Genomic DNA, 27,087 nt, shown 5'->3' on the forward strand with positions numbered 1-27,087 from the left:
GCTGCCGCTCCTCTCTTGCCTCCCTATCCACCTGATCCCGCCCCTTACCACCGACTTCAGCAGCTCCCAAACCACCGAAGGTGAGACCTCCTCTTTCTTATGAAACCCCACATAATCAACAATCACCTTCCCCATCCTCACAGAAAAATTCAGATCCACAAGCAGACCCATATCCAAGCTCCACTCCGGCCTCTGTTCAGGCTCCTTCTCAAGGACCACATCCACCAAATGCGGAGCATGATTCGAAATGATAATCACTGAGTATTCCGCTTTCCTCACCCCCGACAACGACCTCCCCATAATAAATAAATAAATCCTCGATTATACATTATGCACTGGCGAAAAAAAAGGAATGCTCTCTGCCCCCTGGATGTAAGAACCGCCATGGGTCCACTCCGTCCATCTCCTTGATAAAAGCTGCCCACACCCTTGTTTTCCCGCGAAGGGGTCAATGAGCACGGCTTAGATCGATCCATTTTCGGATGCAACACTGTATTTAAATCCCCACCTAATATTAACTGGTGCCTGTCCAGACTTGGTTTAGCCGCCAACATCCTCTTGATAAACCATAAATGATCCCAATTCAGGGCATACACGCTAAGCAACAAAACCAACCGCCCCTCCAAAGCACCCGTTAATATAACGTATCTGCCCTCCGGATCTGCCGCCACCGTCTCCATCTGACACCTAACTCTCTTACCCACCAGTACCACTAACCCTCAGGCCCTGCTATCAAAACCCGAACACCTGACTCACCCAATCCTTCTGAAGCCTATTCTGGTCCTTCTCCCCCCCTTCCCAGAAACCATCCAACCACTTCTCCTCCAAACCACTCCTCCCTGCATCCTCCCCATACCTCCAGTATTCACACTTCCCAGGCCCATCGAAACCTGTCCACACAGGCTCGGCCGTTGCCATTCCCCCACCTCGCACCCGTGGACACGCCATTTTAAGTTTGCAAGTGAGGTCGTACCCACCAGAGCTCCCTCCCCCACATACCTCGTACAAAAACCAACAGAAAACCCCCACATGCCCAGTCCTTCTAAACCAACCAAACATGATAAATCCCCTAAACAAAAGGGGAAAGAGCCCCCCCCCTCCACAACACATTATCCCACTGTCCCCAGACCAAGCCCTCTCAACCACAACATAAGAAAACAAGTACAAACTCAATTCAGTCCCAATCCTTCAGCCTTCACGAGCGCCTCCGCCTCCTCTGCCACCTCAGTAATAGTTTCTGGAGTTACGCGTGACTAAATTTCGCCAGGTAGACCACCTCGAACTGCACATTGCACCAATAAAAGTGTCGCCTTCGCCCTGTTAAAAGCCGTCCGTCGTTTTGCCAGCTCCTCCGTGACATCCTGGTCTATATGAATACCACTGCCTTCCCACCTCACCTCCTGATTCAGCTTGGCCCATCTCGAGACCTTCTCCTTCATCTGATAGCTGTGAAAACAGACCATCACAGCTCTTAGTGGATCACTCGCCTTTGGCTTCGGCCAGAGCGACCGATCAGCCCTATCCAGCTCAAAGAGGGACATGTTCGCCTCCTCTCCCAAGAACTTGGTAAACATCTCCAAACGTACCCCGGCAACTCCGGCCCTCCGACCCCTCACGATCCGAAGATTCTGCACCGTGTCCTGTGCCCCAAGTCCTCCATTTTGGCTCTCAGTCCTTTATTACTCTCCTCCACATTCCACAGTTCCTCTCCCACTGAGGCGGGCTGGTCGATATGCCTTAAGAATGCCTCGTCCATGCTCTGCAACACCTCTACCTGCTCCCGCACCACTGTCGATGTCTTTTCAAGAGCACCGTCACTGGGGCCAACGTGCCATCCACCAACTGTTTGAGCATTCCCATCATCTCTTTTCCATGCTGCTCAAAATGCTTGGCAAACTGCCGCTCAAACTCCACCGCCATCACCTCGGCCTGCATGTCCACAGTTATGGTGCAGTCCCACCCAGCGAGCTTGGCCCCACCATCTTTCCTTCCACAGCACTCCTCACCGAACTCGAGCTCTCAGGTGGACGAGAGCTCATTCCTTTTCTTCCTGTATTCTTCTGTTGAGTTTTCAACATCCTCTGATAACCACAACTTTACTGGAGACCGATCATATAAAATCTCCCTCAAAACTGGGTGAAAAGGGCCAAAAAATGAAGGCTCTAATGGGGGCCACCCAATGTGCGACCTCCACTTTCATGTCGCCACTGGAAGCCCTCCTGCCCATTGTTGATTCTGTTGGAACTTGTGTTTTTATTTTTATATCTGTTTGTTAATTCGGAATGTAATAAGATATTTATCGAGGTTACGCTGGTTGAAATTCTTCGTTTTAAATGAAGTTGCCTCAATTTTAGATTTAATTAGAAGGCATATCTCAAAAAATACAGCAGATATTTCCTTCAAATCCTACACTGCACTGGTGAGTAGGTGTTTGATGAATCATTTTAGCAGACATTTGGCCTGTTTCTCATCTGATTTGCCTTAGGCTGTGCTTTATGTGCAGAACCGTTTTGTGCATTGCTGTCATTAAGGTGTCAAAGCATATTTAAATACATGGCAGTATTACTTGCTGGGTTTTTTTTAGTTGACAATGTGCCTGTTAATTTACTCCAAATGTGTTCTGGAGAAGTCCCACCATGTTTACAACCAGTACTAATTACATGTACGCAAGGTGGTTTTCATAAATAATCAATTTGTTACATATAATATAAAATAAAGTTGGAAAAAGTTGGATAAACTCAGCAGCATATGTAGAGAGAGAAATAGAGTTAACGTTTCGAGTCCGTATGACTCTTCTTCACAGCTGAAGAGGACAGAGATGTGATGGATTATGTAGTTGGAGAGGAAGGTGGAGGTGGTGGAGCAGAATAGGAGTTCAGGAATAGATCAGATTCAGTTCTGAAGAAAAGTCATATGGGTTTGAAACATTAACTGTTTCTCTCTCCTGATATTCCAGCCTTGCTGAGTTTATCTAGCACTTTTGTTTTTATTTCAGATTTCCAGTGACTGCAGTTGTTTGCTTTTATTTGATTGAATCAATTTATTATCTTAATTTTCATTATATGAACTTTTGATTTAGATTGAGATTTCTTTTACGTTTTTGTCGCGGTAGTTTTTTCCGGAATACGTGTGCTGAGTCAGGAGACAGTACTTCCATCGCTGCCTGGTTCTTCAGGTTGTATAGCGCGTCCTAAATGATTCGTGTTGTGCAATTGGGTGGGATGAATGCAGCATTGCCCTGAGAGATAGCTTCATCATTTCTGCAACTGTTTCCAATCCCTTTCTACTGGATCCTCCCTCAGCTCATCAAGTGACTTGCGTGGGAGAAGACTGCCGAGCAGCAATGAGGTCACTCGGTTGCTCTATTATGGCTCTGTCTATCCTAATTCCAGCATACTGAACCTAGGCAAAACGGACTATTGTGCATGGAAGGTCATGGGTCGATGTACCCCAGGTCAGAGCAATGATATAATGACCAGGTCATTTGTTTTTTGTAATACTGACCAAAACACCAAATCAATTCCTATGTTTCTCATTGAATAGTGTGATGGATCTTTCATGTCCCCCTGGGAGGGCAGGTTGGTTATCCGAAGAAGCCCATTGATGGCAATGCAGACTTCCCACAACGCTACTTTAAAAATACCTAGACAACATACTCAAGACTGTGGCGTCTGAATGACTCAGATGTGTACATGTGACTACTGAGCCACAGCTAATGCCTGGTTATATAATCAGCGTAATGAACTGACATAACAAAAATCACAAGCTCGTTTTCCTATTAAAATTGCGTGCAATTAAATGTAGTTTCTCTTGCACTTCCATTGAAGTAACTTAATTGCAGTATTAATGTAACCCACTTGCAAAAATAAAGATTATTATTATAATTAAGAACTTGATAGAGGTACTCAAACACTTTCAGCAGAAGGTAACTAATAGTGAAGTGTCTATTGTGACATAAAAACAGAAAATCCTGGAAATCAGCAGATAAGGCTGCCAGTTCCTGAAAGGAGAAAAAATGGGTTAACATTTCAAGTGTAGGATCTTCATTAAAATATTTTAAATAGATTTTCCGAGCAAGGACTCAAGATGTTGATCTTTCTTTTCAAATGTTGCTGGATCAACTGTGTATTTCCAGCATTTGCATCTTTTAGTTTAAACTCTCTGATGTCTTGTTACACGGTAACCATAGGTAGCCTCAATGTGTCATTAAATCTTCCAAAAGTGATCTTGAATTTTCAATTTGCCATCTGGAATTTTTTTAATGTTGATCCCAGTGGGGTATATTTTATGATTTTTTGATCTTTGCACAGAGCTTCACATCCCAAGACTGATGTGGAGAATTCTAACATGAAACTGAATTTAATCTCCACTACACCAGTAAAAATCTCTAAATCCTTCAGACCAGAAATAGGATTGAATTTATGTAAAGCTGTAAATTAACAGCCATGCCCTTTTTTTGCTTCCACATTTCATTATTAAATGTATTTTTAAAAAAATAACAAACATAAAACTAACCTGAACAGGACAGCAAAAAGGAAAAGTATAATAGCCAACGCGATGAGAAGATATGGAAACACTGCTGCAACAGTTGCCATTGTGAACAGTATTATCAATGCCATTTGCAGAAAATTCTCAGCATAAAAAGGTAGCCTCACATCTATTTCATCCATGTCCTTCGAAAAACGGTTAATTAGCCTTCCACTTGGGGTGACGTCAAAGAACTTCATTGGACAGTTTAAAATCTTTTTTCAAAAAGCAGAAAACAAATTAAATGTCATTTCTAAATTAAGTGGTTATTAACCAAGTGAATATAAAGTGAGGCTTATGTTAGTACTTTTTAATAACTCTTGCAAGATGATTGTTTGTCTGTTATAAATAGGTTTTGACTGTCCATTCATCAGGAATACTTGTGTAAATGATCAATGTAGGAACCATTCACGTCTGAGATATCCTTGCTGTGTAGATGAAACTAGGCAGAAAATGCAACCATGAATTGAATTGTTGTTTCACATGGTGGCTCATGAACTTCAAGGTCCCAACCCAGCAGTAGGCAGTTGACGTTTGTTGCAACTTTTGACAACCAGGTCAATTATGGCCAGGGTGTGCGCTTGTTGTCCAATTAAGGATGCTGGTAGGATCCCATGTTTGGAGTGCCAGTACGAATCCTTTCAGCACTGATATTGGCAGTCCCACCATCAGTGGTGGGTGCTACTTATGCAGTTGGGAGAGAGAAAGAGAGAGAGAAAATGCTTCAAGGTGGAAGTGCTCTGCGCTGTCTGAATAATATTTAAAAGTTTTTTACCATTAAAAGTGCAGACGTTGCCAGATCGTTATTGTGAAGGGATAACCCCTCCACTGGATGACTATAGCTCTGAACTAACAGCAATGGTGGATGTGATGAAAGGGAGGTGGGGGGGGGGGGGGGGGGTGAAGGGGTTGGGTCACCATCTGAATGGAACATTGGCTCCCTCCACCTAACAGCTGCTGCCTCAGTAGAGGGTGTGCCAGCCCTTTAATTGGGCAAATAAGCTATCCACTGCTGTCACAGTCCCCTCCCGCCAACCCTCTCCCCGTCAGCCCCCCCCCCCCAATCCTGCCTGCACTAACAAGACCCACAGGTTGGACGGTGGTCGGAGACCAGCTTGTTGGCCAGTGATGGGAAATTGCAGAGCCATCTGCCTTCAATTCTGTTTCTATTTTAAAATCTGGCCCTCCATGTTTGGAGAAACCAATTGGAAGCACATTTTATTAAGAACAGGATATAATATTGGGGAGCAAAAGCCTCTGAACACTAAGTTTATCTCAAACCAGAGGGCAATGGCAGAAGAAACACCAGAAGAGTTAACAGTTACCAACTGCTCTTTCAGGGTAATTCAAACTTATTGGGGAAGAGATTCTAATAAGCTCACTAATTTTAAGTAATTAGCAAGAATCAAGACAATAAATTTCTTTGTGTGACAAACATTGCAATTCATGTTTGGCAAGTATCGTGATATCATGGTGGAAGTAGTGACAGTCTATCTTTGATTGAGGCAAGAGATGAAGAATACATCTTGAAGCTTTACATTGCAGTTGTTGAAAGATCTTTGACAGACCCTTTAAAAATGGAACATCTTTCAAAGGTCACTAATAATCACAGGTGAATCCAGGCTCGAAGGAAAGAAGGTTTACTCCCCGACAGCCACAGTTTACAGAGCAAGCGTCCCACCCCAGGGCCATCGGGAACTTTCTGGTCCAGGTCGGGATCAGTATTTAAAGCCCAGCTATCGAATCACCATCGTGGACCCCTCGGCCTGCTCACTACGAGATCTCATACTCCACAAAAGCCCACAGGGAGATCAGTCAGCAATCCCCCGTGGTCTTCGTAGGAGGTATGACATCCCACCTCCTTATGTCTGTTTCATTGTTCCCACAATGGTAAGGCCTCTTCTGCCTTTTAATGCTCAGCCTCGAGTCAGGTGGAGTCAGATCGGGGGGGGCTGAAGCAGACGGGTGACCTTCGCTTCCTCAAGGAGCGCCTGAGGGTCACTGATGCTGGTTCGTCCTCGGTACTGGTCTCCCAAGGTAGACCAGTGCCCTCAGCCTCCATATCATATTTTGAGTCCTCACTGTTGGGGAGACGACCCTGGGGTCCCCCACAGGCTGAGGCCCTATGCCAGAGACTCTCAACTGGAGTTGGAGACGTGGTTTTCTTTGACTACCCTGTTTGGACTCCACCTCACTACCAAATTGGGAAATAGCAGGCTCAGCCTGGTGTGAAGTCGTCGTCCCCATCAATATATCCGCCAGGGCGACTCCTGTTGTGTGTAGTGTAGCTCGGTAGTCGAACAGGAATCAAGCCAACATTGTGTTCATGGAACCAGTCGGTTGTTTCCTCATCCTGTTTTTTAAAGTCTAAGTTATGGCCTGAGGGCATATGGTACACTTCCATCTGTTTTGTGTGGGCAACTTAGTATGATGAGGAACATCAATGCCAAAAATGAACCAGCAAAGTCTACATGTACCCATACCCATGGTCTTCTTGGCCACTCCCACAGATGTAACGAGGCCGAAGCTGGGAGCCTCGGTTCTCCTGGCATTAGGAGCATTGCTTCACCAAGTCTGCATTATCCGAATCGAACCTGAGCTTATCTTGAGCATCTTCATTTTTGAAACCTCTGGGTGACTGTTGTGTAGCTCCATTAGGAGCTCAGGTCCTCCTCCAAGTTTGCTTGATGCTCTTGTTCAGTAGACCCAGCAGTAATACGTCATCGAGATGTACTGCCATCTTGGGTAGCCCTTGAATAATATTTTCCATGACATGCTGAAAGATGGCGCATGCCGACGAGATTCCAAAGGTCAGGCATGTATGTTTGTACAGATCCTTATGGATCTTAATCGTGATGTACTTTCTGGATGGTTTATCTAGTTTCAGCTGTAGGGTGGTGTGGCTTATGCCATGTTTTTGTAAAGGTTTGGCCACCTGCCAATTTGCCACACTATTCCTCTATGCGTGACATGCGGCACTGGTGCAGTTCTGAGACCTTGTTGATTGTAAGTTTATAATCCCTGCTAAGATGGATTGACTTGTTGGGTTTGATGACGGAAACTACAGATGTGGCCCACTCTGCAAACTGCACTGGCTATATTATCCTGAGGTTTTCCAACCGCTCAAACTCAGTTTCCACCTTCTCAAGCAATGTGTATGGGGCTGGCTGTGCCATAAAGTATTTTGGCACGGTGTTGGGGTCAACATAGATTTTGGCCCTGGCTCCTTTTATTTTACTGTGGCCCTCTTGGATGACTTTGGGGTATTTATTATTAACCTCATAAAATCCACTAGTCCCCAATTTAAAAATTTCTAGCCAGTCCAGTTGGATCTTCTGGAGCCAATCACTGCCCATGTTACTTGACCTTATCCCTCGCACAATTATGAGTGGGAGTTGGGCCGACTGCTGTCTATATTGTATCGGGTCGTGGTGGTCCCCTGTGGTAGTTTGTGTTGAGGTATTACGGGACCTGGTAATGCTGGAACACCATTGGTAGATATTGTATGTTTCCTATTGGTCAAGCTGTATGGTAGCTCCGCCCTGCAAGGCGGGGTATAAGAGCACGTGCCGCCCCAGCAGCCTTCCTTCTGTACCTGAGCTGCTGGGGGAAACATCTAGCTTATTAAAGCCTTCAGTTGGACTACAACCACGCTTTAGTGGTCATTGATCATGCATCAATTTAATAAGCTAGATTTAAAAGGATGGAGCTCCAAATGAAGCCGGAGTGTCTGCAACTCAGCCCCCACGTGGCGAACTCAGCGGCAACCTTCAAGCACTGGCTGGCGTGTTTTAAAGGATATCTCGGAACGGCCGAAAACACACCCACGGGAGAACAGAAATTGCAAGTCCTGCACTCGAGGGTGAGCCCGGAAATTTACACCCTCATCGAGTACGCGGACGACTTCGATGCAGCAATGGAGCTGCTAAAAGGACATTATATTCGCCTGGTAAAACAGGTCTACGCCCGACATCTGCTAGCAACGAGGCGACAAATCCCTGGGGAATTGCTGGAAGAATTCTACCGTGCGCTCCTGGTGTTGGGGAGAAACTGCAGCTGCCCGCACGTTTCGGCGAGCGAGCACACAGAACTCTTGATCCGGTGGTGTTGTCGATAGTGTGGAAGGAAGTAGCAGGTTACAGAGGGATATAGATAAGCTGCAGTGCTGGGCTGAGAGGTGGCAAATGGAGTTTAATGTAGAGAAGTGTGAGGTGATTCACTTTGGAAGGAAAAACAGGAATGTGGAATATTTGGCTAATGGAAAAGTTCTTGAAAGTGTGGATGAGCAGAGGGATCTAGGTGTCCATGTACATAGATCCCTGAAAGTTGCCACCCAGGTTGATAGGGTGGTGAAGAAGGCCTATGGAGTGTTGGCCTTTATTGGTAGAGGGATTGAGTTCCGGAGTCAGGAGGTCATGTTGCAGCTGTACAGAACTCTGGTACGGCCGCATTTGGAGTATTGCGTACAGTTCTGGTCACCGCATTATAGGAAGGACGTGGAGGCTTTGGAACGGGTGCAGAGGAGATTTACCAGGATGTTGCCTGGTATGGAGGGAAAATCTTATGAGGAAAGGCTGATGGACTTGAGGTTGTTTTCGTTAGAGAGAAGAAGGTTAAGAGGAGACTTAATAGAGGCATACAAAATGATCAGAGGGTTAGATAGGGTGGACAGTGAGAGCCTTCTCCCGCGGATGGAAATGGCTAGCACGAGGGGACATAGGCTTAAACTGAGGGGTAATAGATATAAGACAGAGGTCAGGGGTAGGTTCTTTACGCAAAGAGTAGTGAGGCCGTGGAATGCCCTACCTGCTACAGTAGTGAACTCGCCAACATTGAGGGCATTTAAAAGTTTATTGGATAAACATATGGATGATAATGGCATAGTGTAGGTTAGATGGCTTTTGTTTCGGTGCAACATCGTGGGCCGAAGGGCCTGTACTGCGCTGTATTGTTCTATGTTCTATGGGACACTTTCGTGGAAGGTATGCTGTCCTCCCAAATCCGCCAGCGATTGCTGGAAAAAGACACCCTAGGCCTCAAGGAGGCACGGGCCCTTGCAGGCTCCCTGGATGTGGCCTCCTGAAACACCCGCGCTTACGTTCCCGACCGCGCGGCAGCCCCCTGGGCAGCGTGGAACCCCACTGCAGCTGACCCCGAGACATCTCGCATCCCCCCACAAGCTTGTGCTGCAAGGCAGCCTGGCAACCCTGGGGGGCCCCGCTGCTACTTTTGAGGGCAGACCAAACACCCTGGGCAGCGCTGCCCGGCCCGCGCATCCACCTGCAAGGGATGCCGTAAAAAGGGCCACTTCGTGGTGCTATGCCAGGCCCGTGCGGTCGCCGCGGTCTCCGGTGGCGAATGCGGACTGCCACCACAAACCTGTCCACGGTCCCCGTGCGGCCAGTGGGCGCCGCCATCTTCCTTCTCCAGGGCCACGTGCGGCCCCCAGGCGTCGCCATCTTGTCCCGCGGACGCCACATTCGATGGATGGACGCCACCATTTTGTGCACCCCCAGCCATGTGCGACCAGTGGGAGCCGCCATCTTAGATGGACTCCCAGGACCCCAGCTCGGCTGACCGCACACCGCCCGAAGAGAACACTCAACTGCTGCAATTAGCCTCGGTGACCCTGGACCAGCCCCGGTCTCAAATACTCTCAACTGCAACAACAACAGTACTAATCAAAGGGCACAAGACGTCCTGCTTAATCGACTCTGGGAGCACGGAGAGCTTCATACACCCCGACATGGTAAGGCGCTGTTCTCTCCCCGTCCACCCCGTTAATCAAAAAATCTCCCTGGCCTCCGGTTCCCACTCAGTAGAGATAAAGGGGTTTTGTGTAGCAAACCTCACGGTCCAGGGGAGTTTAAAAATTACTGGCTCTACGCCCTTCCCCACCTCTGCGCGGCCACACTCCTAGGGTTAGACTTCCAGTGTAATCTCCAAAGTCTAACTTTCAAATTCGGCGGCCCTATACCCCCCTCACTGTCTGCAGCCTCGCGACCCTCAAGGTCGGTCCGCCTTCCCTGTTTGCGAACCTCACCCCGGATTGCAAACCCGTCGCCACCAGGAGCAGACGGTACAATGCCCAGGATCGGATCTTTATTAGGTCAAAGGTCCAAAGGCTACTGAGGGAAGGAGTCATTGAAGCTAGCAACAGTCCCTGGAGAGCTCAAGTAGTGGTGGTAAAGACCGGGGAGAAGCATAGGATGGTCATCGACTACAGTCAGACCATCAACAGGTTTACGCAGCTGGACGCGTACCCTCTCCCCCGCATATCCGACCTGGTAAACAGGATTGCGCATTACAAGGTCTTCTCCACGGTGGATCTTAAGTCCGCCTACCACCAGCTCCCCATCCGCACTAGTGACCGCAAATACACTGTCTTCGAGGCAGATGGGCGGCTCTACCAGTTCTTAAGGGATCCCTTCGGTGTCACTAGCGGGGTCTCGGTCTTCCAGCGTGAGATGGACCGAATGGTTGACCGGTACGGTTTACAGGCAACATTCCCGTATCTCGATAATGTCACCATCTGCGGCCACGACCAGCAGGACCACGACACCAACCTCCGAAAATTCCTCCTTCCTCGAAAAGGAGGCCCAGGCCATAGTATAAGCTGTGCGACATTGGAGGTATTACCTGGCCGGCAGGAGATTCACTCTCCTCACTGACCAACGGTCGGTTGCTTTCATGTTCGATAATGCACAGCGGGGCAAGATAAAAAACGACAAGATCTTGCGGTGGAGGATCGAACTCTCCACCTACAACTACGAGATCTTGTATCGTCCCGGGAAGCTAAACGAGCCTCCTGATGCCCTGTCCCACGGCACATGTTCCAACGCACAAGTGGACCGCCACCGAGCCCTCCACGAGGACCTCTGCCACCCGGGGGTCACTCGCTTCTTCCACTTTATCAAGACCCGCAAACTGCCCTCCTCCATCGAGGAGGTCAGGACAGTCACCAGGGACAGCCAAATCTGCGCGGAGTGCAAACCGCACTTATACCGGCCAGAGAAAGCGCACCTGATAAAGGCTTCCCATCCCTTTGAATGCCTCAGCATGGACTTCAAAGGCCCCATCCCCTCCACCGACCGCAACACATACTTCCTAAACGTGATTGACCAGTACTCCCGGTTCCCATTCGCCATCCCCTGCCCCGACATGACCGCAACCACCATCATCAAGGCCCTCCATAGCATCTTTACACTGTTCGGGTTCGCCACTTACATACATAGTGATAGGGGGTCCTCCATTATGAGCGACGAACTGCGTCAATTCCTGCTCAGCAAGGGCATCGCCTCGAGCAGGACGACCAGTTACAACCCCCGGGTTAACGGACAGGTAGAGAGGGAGAACGGAACGGTCTGGAAGACCGTCCTACTGGCACTACGGTCCAGGAATCTCCCAGCCTCCCGCTGGCAGGAAGTCCTCCCGGATGCCCTCCACTCCATCCGGTCACTGCTTTGTACCACAACCAACCAAACACCTCATGAACGCCTCCTTGTCTTCCCCAGGAAGTCCTCCTCTGGGATCTCGCTCCCGACCTGGCTGGCAGCTCCCGGACCCAGCCTGCTCCGAAAACACGTGCGGGCGCACAAGTCGGACCCGTTGGTCGAGAGAGTCCATCTTGTCCACGCTAACCCCCAGTACGCCTACATGGCGTACCCCGACGGCCGACAAGATACGGTCTCCCTCCGGGACCTGGCGCCCGCCGGATCCCCACGCACACCCCAGCCACCAGTCCCACCTTCCCTCCCACCGGTGCACCTTACAGGAGGATCGGTCCTTCCGCCCGCCCCATATAGGCCCCCCCCCACCCACCGACGCACCCCGCAGACGCTCCCTTCCCAGCACAACCGTTTTCCCCACCAGCGCCGTCTAGGGGTGTTGAAGCTGCCACAGAGATCGAGGCCATGCTACCGGAGTCACAGACGCCCGAGCCTCCACCAGCGTCAACACCAAAGCTTCGACGATCACAGAGGACGACCCGATCGACTGATTGCTTCATTTTAAAGTATATATAGTTAATTGTGAATCAGTAAATAGTTACAAAATGCTGTACGGAGGTATTACGGTACCTCCATAAATATAATTTCTACCACGTTACCATGTTGTAATATCAAGCCACCCCCCCCCCCCCCCCCCCCCCCGCCGGACTCTTTTTTTAACAGGGGGTGAATGTGGTAGTCTGTGTAGAGATATTACGGTACCTGGTAATGCTGGAACACCATTGGTAGATATTGTATGTTTCCTATTGGTCAAGCTGTACGGTAGCTCCACCCTGCAAGGCAGGGTATAAGAGCCCGTGCCGCTCCAGCAGCCTTCTTTCTGTACCTGAGCTGCTGGGGGAAACATCCAGCTTATTAAAGCCTTCAGTTGGACTACAACCTCGCTTTCGTGGTCATTGATCGTGCATCATCCCCATGATTTTCAAAGGTTGTCTTGTACGCGTGGCTAGTCTAGCCGTGGTATCCCTTAAGGACAGAATACCCATTTGGAGACAATAGAATGTCAGTTCTTCTATGATGGAGGTAGCAGCTCCTGTATCTACCTCCATCTCTAAACAATGAACATTGACGATGAGCTTTATCTTTATTAGGGCAGCCTTGGTTGTTCCTCTTCAGAGGGCTGGTATACTTGTAAAACATAGGCCTGAGGTGGCCTTGGCTTCCAACCTGAGTGGTTTGTGTACTGACAATTCTGGCAGCCTTGTCTAGGTCATGCTCTTCTGCTACACTTACAACAATCCAGCAGCTGAAACTTGTATTCCTCCAGAGAGGCTTCCTGTGTACTTCTGCAGTTACCCTGCCATTTCTCGAGCCAGGAGGTTCCAACAGAATGTTGGATTGATGGTGGCCTAGGCCTGTAGGTGCCTTCACTGGAAATGCAGGCTTTCCTAGGCGAGTACCCTCCCCCCAACCTGAGCATGCTCCTGTCCAGCATCCCTTGAATTGTTACAAATGCAAAAATGATTTTCCAAACAGAGGAAGAAAGTGACTTCTGCCCATAAAATCATGGTTGAAGACAATGGGCATAATCTTTCGGCCTTGTTACGCTCTCGCTCAAGCGAAACAAGGCTGTGAATAGCGGGAGAGGCCAAAAATGAGATCCACGCAGGTGGCAAACAGTTTGCGATGCAACCGGCCCGCTCCCATCGGCAAAATCAGGATCTCGCCGTAGCGTGGTGAGAAACCAATGAACCTGCAGAAGGGCTTCTGTGGGGAACTGATGAGGTGAGTAGCCATCTTTCATCGCACGCAAAGAGCCCGAGGGCGCTGGGCTTCTTGCCCCTATGCTCGCGGGGTATGGGGACACTCGGCTGGGGGTGGGCTGCCATGGGAGGGGGGGCACTGGGGGGAGGGGGCAACCACGCGCTGCATCACCATGCCAACTCCTGGATCATGTTTGTCCGTTTCCGGGGGCTACCATTGTCCTTGGACGTATGCCCCACCGACCACCCATAAGCCCAACCGACTGCTGAGGCCCCTGGCTGCGTGGCTGAAGGCTATTGCGAATAGGGAATTAGCAACCATGGCTAAGTGGGCACTTCACACAATCCAAGTGTATTCCCGTGGGTGGGCGAGCCGTGCAGCATGTGGGAGTCAGTGCCTAGCGTCCCAATCACACCGTGATGCTTGGAAAGTGTGTCAGAACACTGCGGGAGACAACAGCATGGACGCAGCAGCCAACATCCGAACACCCAGGGGATGGGACACCGCTCCGGGGGTTATGTCCACGGCCGGAGGATCCGTGAGTGCCACGGTGGGGAAACCAGCATCCGGTCCAGTTGATGTTGTGAGCGGGTATCTGGGGTACTGTGTCTAGGGCCCGGTGAGGGGGGCCGCTGCGGCCGGGTATGGGCCCGGGGGGATCAGTGGGGGATTAGAGGGTCCTGGGGTGGGAGCCACCGCTGTTTGTCAGTCTAACACCCTCTCCCACTTCTTTACAGATATAATAATCTTTATTGTCACAAGTAGGCTTACATTAACACTGCAATGAAGTTACTGTGAAAAGCCCCTGTTCGCCACATTCCGGTGCCTGTTCGGGTACAATGTGGGAGAATTCAGATTGTCCAAATTATCTAACAGCACGTCTTTCAGGACTTGTGGGAGGAAACCGGAGCACCCGGAGGAAACCCAAGCAGACACGGGGGAACATGCAGACTCCGCACAGACAGTGACTCAAGCCCGGAACTGATTGAACATTATGGCAGGAATTTTGGAAGCAGAGGTTGCTCTAATGGTGCTGGGACTACGCGATGTGGCCAGACGCCAGAGAAGGTGGCAGCAGCAGTGTCTGCAGATGCTCGAGGCGGCAGCCCATGTGCTGTACCCCGCCCCATTCCATGAGGACCCGGATGTCCATCAGCACAAAGGGGGAGCCCCGCAACAGCTCAGGGTGTACAGGCATCGCTGGTCATTTGAACAAATGACAGCGTGTGCCACAGGAGGCTCCGCCTCAACAAGGAGATAGCGCAGCACCTGTTCCATATCCTCATGGACTTGGCACCACTTGGAGGAGGAGGACATCCGCTCCCGGTGGCTGTCAAGGTCACCGCAGCCTAAACCTTTACAACATGGGATCATTCCAGGGCTCGTGAGGGGACCTGTGTGGTATCTCGCAGACCACAGCCCATCCGGCAGGTCACGAATGCCCTGTATGCCCGGGCTTAAGATTGCATCGTGTTTGACATGGACCAAGCCCGGCAAGATGCCCGGGCAGCAGGCTTCCCCGCCATTGCCGGGTTGCCCCAGGTCCAGGGGGTCATAGATGCCATGCATGTTGCCCTGCGCTCACCGGGCCTTCTGGGTGTGCCCTATATCAACTGAAAGGGCTTCCACTCCCTCAATATTAAAATCATCTGCGACCACCAGATGAAGATAATTCACGTGTGTGCCCGCTTCCTGGGGAATGTCCACAACAGCTACATAGTGGGGCAGTCGGTCATCCCTGCCCTCTTTGAGGAGCGCCCCAGGATGGGCGGCTGGCTTTTGGGGGATAAGTGGTATCCACTGAGGACCTGGCTCATGAAGCCAGTATGGAGGCTGGAGAGTGAAGTAGAGACCTGGTAAAACGAGGCCCATGCAGCCACCGGGGTGTCATTGGGCGGTGTATTGTCTCTCAAGATGCGGTTCTGATGGCTCCAGTGCTCTGGTGGTGCCCTCCAGTACATCGCCTGGAGGTTCGCCCATTTTGTTATGGTCTGCTGTGTCCCTCACAACCTCGCACAGCAGCAGGGCGACGAGCTGGAGGTTGGTGATGAGAAACATGTGGCCACCTCTGAGGAGGTGGACAAGATGGAGGGGGACGGGATGAGGAGGCGCCGGACCAGCAGGGGCTGGAGGACGAGGCCGAGGAGGAAGCTGAGGCCCAGCCAGAGGCTGCAGGACAGGTGGCAGCGGTGAGGGTCCAGCAAGCCCAGAGGGCCAGGGAGGCCCTTTTTCTGGCCCTATTTTCCTAGGATGTGGCCTTTCCATCATCACATCCTTACCCACCCACCACCCCTACTTCTCACCCTCCCAGGATATGTGTCACATCAATCCAGGGTGCTGGGACTGTGTCAGCAGTGTCAGTTGGGGGGGAGGGGGGGGCGGGGGTGATGATAACCGGCAGAAAGCTGGGAGCTGGTGCTCCTCAATCTATGCCTTAGCCTGACCCCTGCCTGTCTGCTGAGTGCTCGCTCAAACCCGTCACCTGCACGCAGTGATGCATTGCAGAAGAAAATGACAGGCTTCCTACAGGTTGTGCACAAGGGTGGTTATTGTTCAATACAGGTCCCCACTCTCCCGATGATGCAGTCCCCCCCCCTACCACCCCCCAACTATTAGGGGCACCATGGTAGCATAGTAGTTAGCACAGTTGCTTCACAGCTCCAGGGTCCCAGGTTCGATTTCCGGCTTGGGTCACTGTGTGTGCGGAGTCTGCACATTCTCCCCGCACTGGTGGAGGGTGTGCCGCAGCTATAACAGTTGCACCCTCGGAGCTCTCCTCTGAGGTGTTCTCCTCGGAGTCAGGAGAGGGTGCCGCCTGGGATGGGCTGTGCTGTTGGCTGGAGGACCTGCGGGAAAATGGACATGTGGTCAGTGGGAGGGAAGGATCAGTCATTAAGGCGATCAATTCTCACGTTTCACAATTCCTCCGGGTGGAGCCCAGTGGTTCTTCACCTCTGCGGTATGCGGCAACCTCCGCGTGGGTGACCGCCCTGTCGTCGGCCACCCCGGTCATCTCCAGGGCCCTTACCTTGAAGTGGGTGAGGATTTACAGATTTACAAGTCCGGCACCCCACCACCAGTCTGGGCCCTCTCCTGCCGATTATGGGAGGGCTTTTCCTGAGGAGACACAGAGGGCATCATTAGCCCCATGTGTGGTTCACAGTTGTGGGGGGGGGGGGGGGGGGGGGGGGGGGCGTGAAGGAAGGATTGGGGTGGATGGATGGTTGAAGTGATGAGTGGAGGGAGGGCTGAAGGGAAGGGGTATTGAGGGAGGGTTGGGGCTCGCCTGGGTGATGCTCCCTTGGGGGGTGGGGAGGGGTGGGGATGGGACATTGGTGTCTACTCACTCGTGCTGCCCGACTGTCATTGATCTTCTTCTGCCACTGCAGGCTAGTCCTCCTGGTCACACTGCCCGAGCTGACTGCTGCTGCCATCTCATCCCAGGCAGCATTGGCTGCCCTGTGGCTTATCCTCCTGGACCCCCGGTGGAACAAGACAACCCTCCTGGCCTCCATCGTGTTCAGGAGCCTCAGTATCCCCTAATCTTGGGTCCAGTCTCCTCGGTGCCATTGTTGCGAGCTGGCTGATGTTGGCTGAGCAAGTGCGGCTTAAGTGCTGCTCGAACATGTTAGCGGGGTGGCTGGCAAGCACGGTCCTGCGAATCAGCTGGTGAGCCGGCATTTGGGCTGAGAAGCCCGTGAGTCCTCGTTAAGTGGACCAATTAACATTGAATACTGTTGCCGGCCGGGCGCTGAGAATCCCGCGGCAATTCTTGCTCACTGGCACACTTACAAATTTTTACGGAGAATCGCGCCCAATACATTTAAAACATTAGCATGTTGTGGTAGCCTGGCCCCTTTAAGGGGGCTCCACAGACCATATGACAGATTCTGGGCCAATCACGTGGAAGCACGTGAACCCCGGCCAATGGAGAGCTCGCGATGGGGCCCGGGAGCAGGACCTCGGGCAGTGTGGACCAGGGAACTGAAGTGTAAAGATCTGTGGTATAGTGTTCTGTGCTTGTTACTTAACTGTCTTTGCCTTTCTTCAATAAACCCCTTTGGAAGCCTTCAGCGTACGTCTCGAGCATGTCAAACTTAATATTTGCTTTAAGTTTTCATATTGCCAAGTCTCTAGGAGAGTACTGTATTGAACAGTTCAATAAATTATAAACTTTAGTTCAAGATATACCTTAAAAATAATTTATATCTTGTTAGTTACAAAATTATTAACCTGCTCACTGATGCTCAGTTTGGGTTCTGCCAGGGTCACCCAGCTCCTGAACCCAATACAGCCTTGTTCAAACATGGACAAAAGAGCTGAATTCCAGAGGTGAGGTGAGAGTGACTGCCCTTGCCAACAGGGCATTTGATCAAGCACGACATCAAGGAGCCCTAACTAAACTGGAGTCAATGGGAATCAGGTAGAAAACTCTCCTTTGGTTGGAGTCATACCTGGCACAAAGGAAGATGGTTGTAGTTGTTAAAAGTCAGTCATTTCAGTCCCGGGTCATCACTACAGGATAGTGTCCTAGGCCCAACCATCTTCAGCTACTTCATCAATGACCTTACTTCAAACATAAGATCAAATGTGGGGATGTTCGCTTATGATTGCACAATGTTCAGCACCATTCACGGCTCCTCAGGCACTGAAGCAGTCCACATGCAAATGAAGCAAGACCTGGACAATATCCAGATTTGGGCTGACAAGTGGCAGGTAACATTCATGCCACACAGGTGCCAGGCAATGACCATCTCCAATAAGAGAGAATCAAACCTTCACCACTTGACATTCAATAGCATTACCATCACTGAATATTCCACTATCGACATCCTAAGGATTACCATAGTCCAGAAACTGAACTGGACTAGCCATTTAAATACCATTTAAATAAACAGGTCAGAGGCTAGGAATCCTGTGGTGAGTAACTCACCTCCTGACTCCCCAAAGCCTGTCCACCACCTACAAGGCACAAGTCAGGAGTGTGATCAAATACTCTCCACTTGCCTGGATGAGTGCAGCTCCTACAACACTCAAGAAACTCATCACCAATCAGGACAAAGCAGCCACTTGATTGGCACACTATCCACAAATAGTCACTCTGTCTACCACCACTGCACAGTGGCAGCAATGTGTACCATCTACAAGAGGCACTGCAGGAACTCACCAAGATTCCTTGAGCAGCACCTTCCAAACCCACGACCACTGCCATCTAGAAGGACAAGGTTAGCAGATACATGAGAACACCACCACCTGGAAGCCCCTCCAAGTCACTCACCATCCTGACATGGAAATATATCGCCATTCCTTCACTGTCGCTGTGTAAAAATCCTGGAAGACCCTCCCTAACAGCACAGTGGATGTACTTACACCACATGGACTGCAGCGGTTCAAGAAGTCAGCTCACCACCACCTTCTCAGAGGCAATTAGGGATGAGCAATAAATGCTGGCCTAACCAGCGACACCCACAACCCATTAAAACAAAGAATTGAAAATGCAAAATGTTAAACAATAAAATGCAGATTTCACTGCTCTTGTGGATAGATTCTTTGGGTGGGATTTTCTGACCCCCCCGCCGGGTGGCGTGAATCCCGCCCCCGCCATCCTCCAAATTCTCCGGCCCCCCAAAAACCGGCCTGGCGCCTCGGAGAATGGCGGGGACCGGCGCGAGTCCCCGAATTCTCAGGCCTGCGATGGGCCGAAGTCCCACCCGTTTTTTGCCAGTCCCGCTGGCATAAATTGGAGTAGGTCCTTACCGGCGGGACCTGGCGGCACGGGTGGGCTCTGGGGTTCTTGGGGGAGCGCGGGGGGATCTGGCCCCGGGAGGTGCCCCCACAGTGGCCTGGCCCACGATCTGGGCCCACCAATCCGCGGGCGTGCCATGGGGGCACGCTATTGTTCCGTACCAGTCCGCCATTGCCGGTGCGGAAACAAAGCCCTCTGCGCATGTGCCAACTCGTGCCGGCCGGCGGAGGCCCTTTGGCGCCGGTTGGCGTGGTGCCAAGCCCCTTTCCCGCCGGCCGGCGAGGCACAAACCACTCCAGGACGGGCCTAGCCCCTGAAGGTGCGGAGTATTCCGCAACTTTGGGGCGGCCCGGCCCCTGAGTGGTTCCCGCCACTTCGTCCCGCCGGAGTACCCACCCCGCCGATTATGGCAGAATCCCGCCCTTTGAGAAGTAAGCTGTAACTTGAATTATTTTTGCCTTTGTTCCAAATAATTAGTAAATGATGATCTACAACTTGTTTTAATGTATTTCTTAAAACAATGACCTCCACAATATTTGTGTGAATACTTGTTAATCAACATGTTGAATAATGGATAATGCAGTAAATAAATTATTGCATTTATCATCCGCTTCTTAGCATTCAAATTGTCCTGGACACTTCACCTGTGGAATGGAGAACGTCAATTAATAGAGAAAAGAATTTTCAAAAGGAATAGGTCCTGAGACAATGGGCGAAATTCTCCCGAAACGGCGCGATGTCCGCCGACTGGCTCCCAAAACGGCGCCAATCAGACGGGCATCGCGCCGCCCCAAAGGTGCGGAATGCTCCGCATCTTTGGGGGCCGAGCCCCAACATTGAGGGGCTAGGCCGACGCCGGAGGAATTTCCGCCCCGCCAGCTGGCGGAAACGGCCTTTGTTGCCCCGCCAGCTGGCGCGGAAATGACATCCCCGGGCGGCGCATGCGCGGGAGCGTCAGCGGCCGCTGACAGTTTCCCACGCATGCGCAGTGGAGGGAGTCTCTTCCGCCTCCGCCATGGTGGAGACCGTGGCGGAGGCGAAGGGAAAGAGTGTCCCCACGGCACAGGCCCGCCCGCGGATCGGTGGGCCCCGATCGCGGGCCAGGCCACCGTGAGGGCACCCCCCGGGGCCAGATCACCCCGCGCCACCCCCAGGACCCCGGAGCCCGCCCACGCCGCCTTGTCCCGCCGTTGAAAAGGTGGTTTAATCCACGCCGGCGGGACAGGCAATTTATCGGCGGGACTTCGGCCCATTCGGGCCTGAGAATCGAGCGGGGGGGCCCGCCAACCGGCGCGGCCCGATTCCCGCCCCCGCCGAATATCCGGTGGTGGAGACTTCGGCAACCGGCGGGGACGGGATTCACGGCGGCCTACGGCGATTCTCCAACCCGGCGGGGGGTCGGAGAATGACGGCCAATGACTTGTAATATTTTCTAACTCTGGCCTTGTACAAAATGGATAAATAAAGCAAGGTCTTAAAAATGCTCTGACAGTGATACACCCCAAGGTAAGAGCAACAAAGCATTTATTATTCTCTTCTCTCTGTCTGCCACTGTAGATTCCCAACACATAGTGGTTTAATTTATCTGGACCAGTGATTTATAACTACACTCAGCACATTCATCTGGAAACCCGAGTGATAATAGAATCATAGAATAGAATCATAGAATCATAGAAGTTTACAGCATGGAAACAGGCCCTTCGGCCCAACCAGTCCATGCCGCCCAGTTTTTACCATTAAGCTAGTCCCAGTTGCCCGCACTTGGCCCATAACCCTCTATACCCATTTTACCCATGTAACTATCTAAATTTTTTTTAAAAGACACAATTGTACCCACCTCTACTACTACCTCTGGCAGCCCAATAGCCCAAGACATGTCTGCAGAATTACTGTGGTATTCCTGCTCTCCAATACAGTAGAGAGTGACTTGCACTCATCCATAAAACAAAGAGAAACTCAGTGCCCTCTATGGATACATTTGAAGATTTGTTTGTTTTGCGCAGCTGCAGATTAGGAGTGACCGAACCTTCCCTGAATCCAGTTTTTATTGAAATCATTGCTGACAAGGTCCCTCTCTGCCCCACTGCAACCTGCTACTGCTGACTGGATTCAGACTTGGTAACATTTATACCTCGGATGTAATGTGATTAACTTCATGCTTTTGTGACAAAAGAGAATGTAGTGATGCTGGAGGAAGATATGGAATAATGGAGGGACCTAAATGTGAAAAAGGAAAGGTGATTACATCTCAGGCCAGTATCAAATGTTAATTAGGCCACTTAATGGAGACCTACGGGCTTCATGCCGCAAATGACTGTCTCACTGGCTGAATCGCTGGGACCGCGCTTGGCAGTTCCCCACTAACGAGGGGGAGCAGCACTTAACCCATCCCGCAGAGCAAACCCCAGACAGCGCGCAGCCATGCCACCGCTCAGAGAAGCTCCATGATGCCGGCCTGGCCAGATTAATGGACGCGGTGGAGTCAAGATGGGAAGGCCTGTTCCCCTGATGGAGGTCAGAGCGTCAGCCAGTGCGGCCTGGGAGGCAGTGCCAGCGGCTGTCAGCTCGGGGAGTGCGACATGGAGGACCACCACCCAGTGCCGTAAGAAGCTCGATGACCTCCACCGGGCTGCAAGTGAGTTAGCATCGGCACCCTGGCACCGGACGTGCCTGCTACCCCCGGGGCCAATGACCCCATGCCTTCCCCAGCACAATACCTCCACATGCCCCTCCACCAGCGCAGACACAAGCCTTGGCGGGTGTGGTGGTATGTATTAGGGGTAATATGGTACACCAGGAATGCCGAGCAGCTATTGGAGGACAGATGCTGGATCCCGATTGGATCCTCCACCTACTGGGCTCCACCCAGATAGGAGGGATATAAGAACCTGGGTAATCCCCGCAGCTGCATTCTGTGAGTGAGCTGCTGGGGAACGTGTCTGAACAAGTCTGCTCAATAACGCCTCGATTGAAGTTCTTTACGTCTCGCCTCGTGTGTGATCGATGGTGCTACAATTTATTGAGCAGACTTAAAAAGGAATATGGAGCTCCGGATCACCCCGGAGTGCTTGTGAATCAGCCCCCACGCAGCAAACGCAACATCCGCGTTTAAACACTGGCTGGTGTGTTTTGAGGGATACCTCCGAACAGCCCCCGGCAGACCAACAGAACACCAGAAGATGCAGGTCCTGCGTTCCAGGGTGAGTCCCGAAATCTACTCACTCATCGAGGGCGCGGAAGAATTCCCAGAGGCGATCAACTTGCTGAAGGAGATCTACATTAAGCCCGTCAACCAGGTCTACGCACGCTACCAGCTCGCGACGAGACGACAAATCCCCGGGGAATCGCTAGACGATTTCTTCAACGCTCTAACGATCCTGGGACGAAACTGCAACTGCCCAGCGGTTACGGCGAACGAACATACGGACCTCCTGATCAGAGACGCTTACGTAGCAGGTTTGGCATCGTCGCAAATTCGCCAGAGACTTTTAGAGAAAGACTCTCTTGGACTCACAGAGGTACGGGCCCTCACAGCCTCCCTCGACGTGGCCTCCCAAAACGCCCGAGCCTATGCCCCCGACCGCGCTGCAGCCCCTTGGGCTCCATGGACCCCCGCCACGACCGACCCCCCGGCAATCCCAACCCCTCCGCACGCCGCGCCTATGCCCCCGACCGCGCTGCAGCCTCTTGGGCTCCGTGGACCCCCGCCGCGACCGACCCCCCGGCAACCCCAACCCCTCCCCAAGCGTGCGCAGCCAGAATCCCAGACCACCCGGGGGGCCCCCGCTGCTACTTTTGCGGGCAGTCAAAACACCCCCGCCAGCGCTGCCCGGCCCGCTCGGCCACCTGCAAAAGCTGCGGTAAAAAGGGGCACTACGCAGCGGTGTGCCAGTCCCGTGGGGTCGCCGCTATCTCCGGGGAACAAATGGGACCACGGGCTCAACTCTCCCAGCGACCCACGGGCGGCCAACGGGCGCCGCCATTTTGGACCCCGGACACCACGAGGGGGGGACGGGCGCCGCCATCTTCCCACCCACAGGCCGCGTGCGATCCATGGGAGCGGCCATTTTGTCCACCCCCGGCCGCGTGCGGCTCATGGGAGCGGCCATTTTGTCCACCCCCAACCGCGTGCGATCCATGGACGCCGCCATCTTGGCTGACAGGCAAGGACCCCGGTGTGGCCGGCTCCACACTGCCTGAAGACAACGGTCTGATACACCAACCACGTTTGGCATCGGTGACCCTCGACCAGTCGCGGCCCCGGACGCTCCACACGACAACGACAAAGGTGCTGGTGAACGGCCACGAAACGCCGTGTTTGATCGACTCGGGGAGCACGGAGAGTTTTATTCACCCTGACACGGTAAGACGCTGTTCCCTTGTAATTCGGCCAAGCACCCAAAAAATCTTCCTGGTGGCGGGGTCCCACTCCGTTGAAATCAAAGGGTTCTGCATCGCAAACCTAACGGTGCAGGGGAGAGAGTTCAAAAATTACCGGCTGTACGTCCTTCCCCACCTCTGCGCTCCCACCCTCCTGGGGTTGGACTTCCAATGCAACCTCCAGAGCTTAACATTCAAATTTGGCGGCCCTATACCCCCACTGACTATCTGCGGCCTCGCGACACTCAAGGTCGAACCGCCCTCCCTGTTTGCGAACCTCACCCCGGATTGCAAACCCGTCGCCACTAGGAGCAGACGGTACAGCACCCAGGACCGGACGTTTATCAGGTCCGAAGTACAGCGGCTGCTGAAGGAAGGCATAATCCAGGCCAGCAATAGTCCCTGGAGAGCCCAGGTGGTAGTAGTGAAGACAGGGGAGAAGCAAAGGATGGTCGTAGACTACAGTCAGACCATCAACAGGTACACGCAGCTAGATGCGTACCCTCTTCCCCGCATATCCGACATGGTCAATCGGATTGCACAGTACAAGGTCTTCTCCACCGTGGACCTTAAGTCCGCCTACCACCAGCTCCCCATTCGCCCGGGTGACCGCAAGTACACTGCCTTCGAAGCAGACGGGCGGCTATACCACTTCTTAAGGGTTCCATTCGGCGTCACGAACGGAGTCTCGGTCTTCCAACGAGAGATGGACCGAATGGTCGACCAGCACGGTTTACAGGCCACGTTCCCGTACCTCGACAATGTCACCATCTGCGGCCACGACCAGCAGGACCACGACGCCAACCTCCGCAAATTCCTCCAGACTGCTAACGCCCTCAACCTCACCTACAACGAGGAAAAATGCGTGTTTAGCACCGACCGTCTAGCCATCCTGGGCTACGTAGTGCGTAATGGAGTGATAGGCCCCGACCCCGAACGCATGCGCCCCCTCATGGAGTTCCCTCTCCCCCTCTGTACCAAAGCCCTGAAACGCTGCCTGAGCTTTTCTTATTACGCCCAGTGGGTCCCCCAGTACGCAGACAAGGCCCGCCCACTGATCCAGTCCACTACTTTTCCCCTGTTGTCAGAGGCCCGCCAGGCCTTCAGCCGCATCAAAACGGATATCGCAAAGGCCACGATGCGCGCCATCGACGAGTCCCTCCCCTTCCAAGTCGAGAGCGACGCGTCCGATGTCGCTCTGGCGGCCACACTCAACCAAGCAGGCGGGCGAAAGTAATGGACAGGCTTCAAGGGCACATTCAGGGAGCTCCACACAGTTGCAGATGCACATCAGGTGAAGGCAGGATCGTCCAGAGGGGACAGCAGTCAGACATCTGCTGGATCCCAGGACCCAGCTGAGTCCCAGTCAGATGCTGAGCCTCTGGATCAGGCTATCATAGACTCATAGAATCCCTCCGTTGCCGAAGGGGGCCATTCGGCCTATCAAGTCTGCACCGAGCCTTCGAATGACCACGTCCACTCCCCTGTCCACCCGTTCTATCCCCATAACCTAACCTGCACATCCCTGGACACTAAGGGACAATCTATCATAGCCATCTATGGACTGTGGAGCGAAGCCCACACATACACGGGGAGAACTTACAAACTACAAGGTTGCACCCGGGTCCCGGGCACTGTGAGGCAGCAGTGCTAACCACTGTGCCACTGAGCCATCCACTAGAGCCCAGAGCTGACGCTGTCAATAGGGTGTGGCTGAGAGATTCAGAGGAGATGTCAGCGTCACTCCAATGGGTCCATAGCAGATTGGAGGAGTCCCAATGATAACATCGGCAATGTGTGGCACCGATGCTAACACTGCTAGGGTGGCAACTACAGCATGGGTGGTGGCACAGCAACGCAGGTGGCACCAGCAAGTGGGCATGGACCCTCTCGCTTCAGGCCATCCAGAGGATGCCCGCCAGAGGCGTCAAAGGCCACAGAACGCGAAGGGCAGCAGGCTGGCTCCACCTCTGATGTGCATCCTCGGGAAACACCTAGAGCTTGGAAGCCTTGGAAGATTGTGGATCACTGAGAGGGCACTGAGGGAGGAGGGGATGGGAGGGCACCATCGGTTGTGGTAACTATTGTACTTGCACACCATTAAACATACGTTGTACCCGAGACATGTGAAACCTGTCACGTTATTCCACACTGCGGGCCGGTCTGCGCCCCCCCCAGGCTCTCTGCTTCAGGACCTGCACCCCCCCATCCCCCATATTATGTGTAGGTGATGTGTGTGAGCGTGCACTCAGCTGGCAGACAGGAGTCAGACTATGGCAGAAATCGAGGAGCACCAGAGCTCTGCTCATAGTGGGTTATCATCACCCTCATGCCTTGTATATTGACCTGCTGACAGTGCCAACAGAGGCCCATCACCCTGGAATGATGTAACAGAAACCCTGGGAGGGTGGAACAGGGCAATGGAGGGGCAGGGCGAAAGAGGCAAGTGATGGGTGGCTGGGTGGGGGGATTGCCATTGAGGGGGGGGCAGGGTGATTGGACCAGGGAAGCACAGGGTGGGAGGATGGTGGGTGAGAAGGGAAGAGGGGCAGAGATGATGGACGAAGCCATATCCTATGTGAAGCAGATAAGGTTGAATGTCTCCCTGATCCTCCGGGCATGCTGGAACCTTGCCGCTGCCTGTCCTCTAGCCTCCGGATGATCCCGCTGGTCCTCCCCGGGCGCAGGAAACCACCAGCTCATCCTCCAGCCCTTCCTGGTCCAGCTCTTCCTCGTCCTCCTCCTCGGAGATGGCTGCATGTTCCTGCTCCACCTCCAGCATGTTGCCCCGCTGCTGTTCCAGGTTGTGGAGGACACAACAGACCACTATAAAGCAGGCGACCCTCCGGTGGGTCTGCACCACCAGAGAGGTTGAGGCATTGGAACCATATTTTGAGCAGATTGATGCACCACTCAATGACAACCTGAGTGGCCTCATGGGCCTTGTTATATCGGGCTCCGCATCAGACACTGGCCTCCGTACTGGCATCATCAACCAAGTCCTAAGCAGATACCCCTTATCTCCCAAGTGCCAACCAGTCACCCTGGGATGTTCCTCGAAGATGCCGGGGATCTCCGACTGCCCCAGGATGTAGCTTTCGTGCACACTCCCTGGGAAGCTGCACACACGTGCATGATCTTCATTTGGTGCTTCCACACAAACTGGATGTTCAGGGAGTGGAAACCTTTCCTATTACTGAAGGGAGTTCCTGGTGCGCGCAA

At 52.4% G+C, this 27,087-nt stretch overlaps 1 protein-coding gene across 6 annotated transcripts in view; it reads right to left on the minus strand.

Moving 5' to 3' along the window:
- Nucleotides 1-27,087, minus strand: part of abcc12 (ATP-binding cassette, sub-family C (CFTR/MRP), member 12) — a 296,461-nt gene that overhangs the window by 43,196 nt on the left and 226,178 nt on the right. For all 6 annotated transcript variants that reach the window (XM_072518199.1, XM_072518200.1, XM_072518198.1 and 3 more), the window contains one exon: nucleotides 4,516-4,742. In XM_072518199.1, the coding sequence (XP_072374300.1) occupies nucleotides 4,516-4,742 (227 nt within the window). The remainder of the gene's footprint in view (nucleotides 1-4,515; nucleotides 4,743-27,087) is intronic.

The sequence above is a fragment of the Scyliorhinus torazame genome, chromosome 10, assembly GCF_047496885.1.
Source record: "Scyliorhinus torazame isolate Kashiwa2021f chromosome 10, sScyTor2.1, whole genome shotgun sequence".
NCBI classification, from domain to species: Eukaryota; Metazoa; Chordata; class Chondrichthyes; order Carcharhiniformes; family Scyliorhinidae; genus Scyliorhinus; species Scyliorhinus torazame.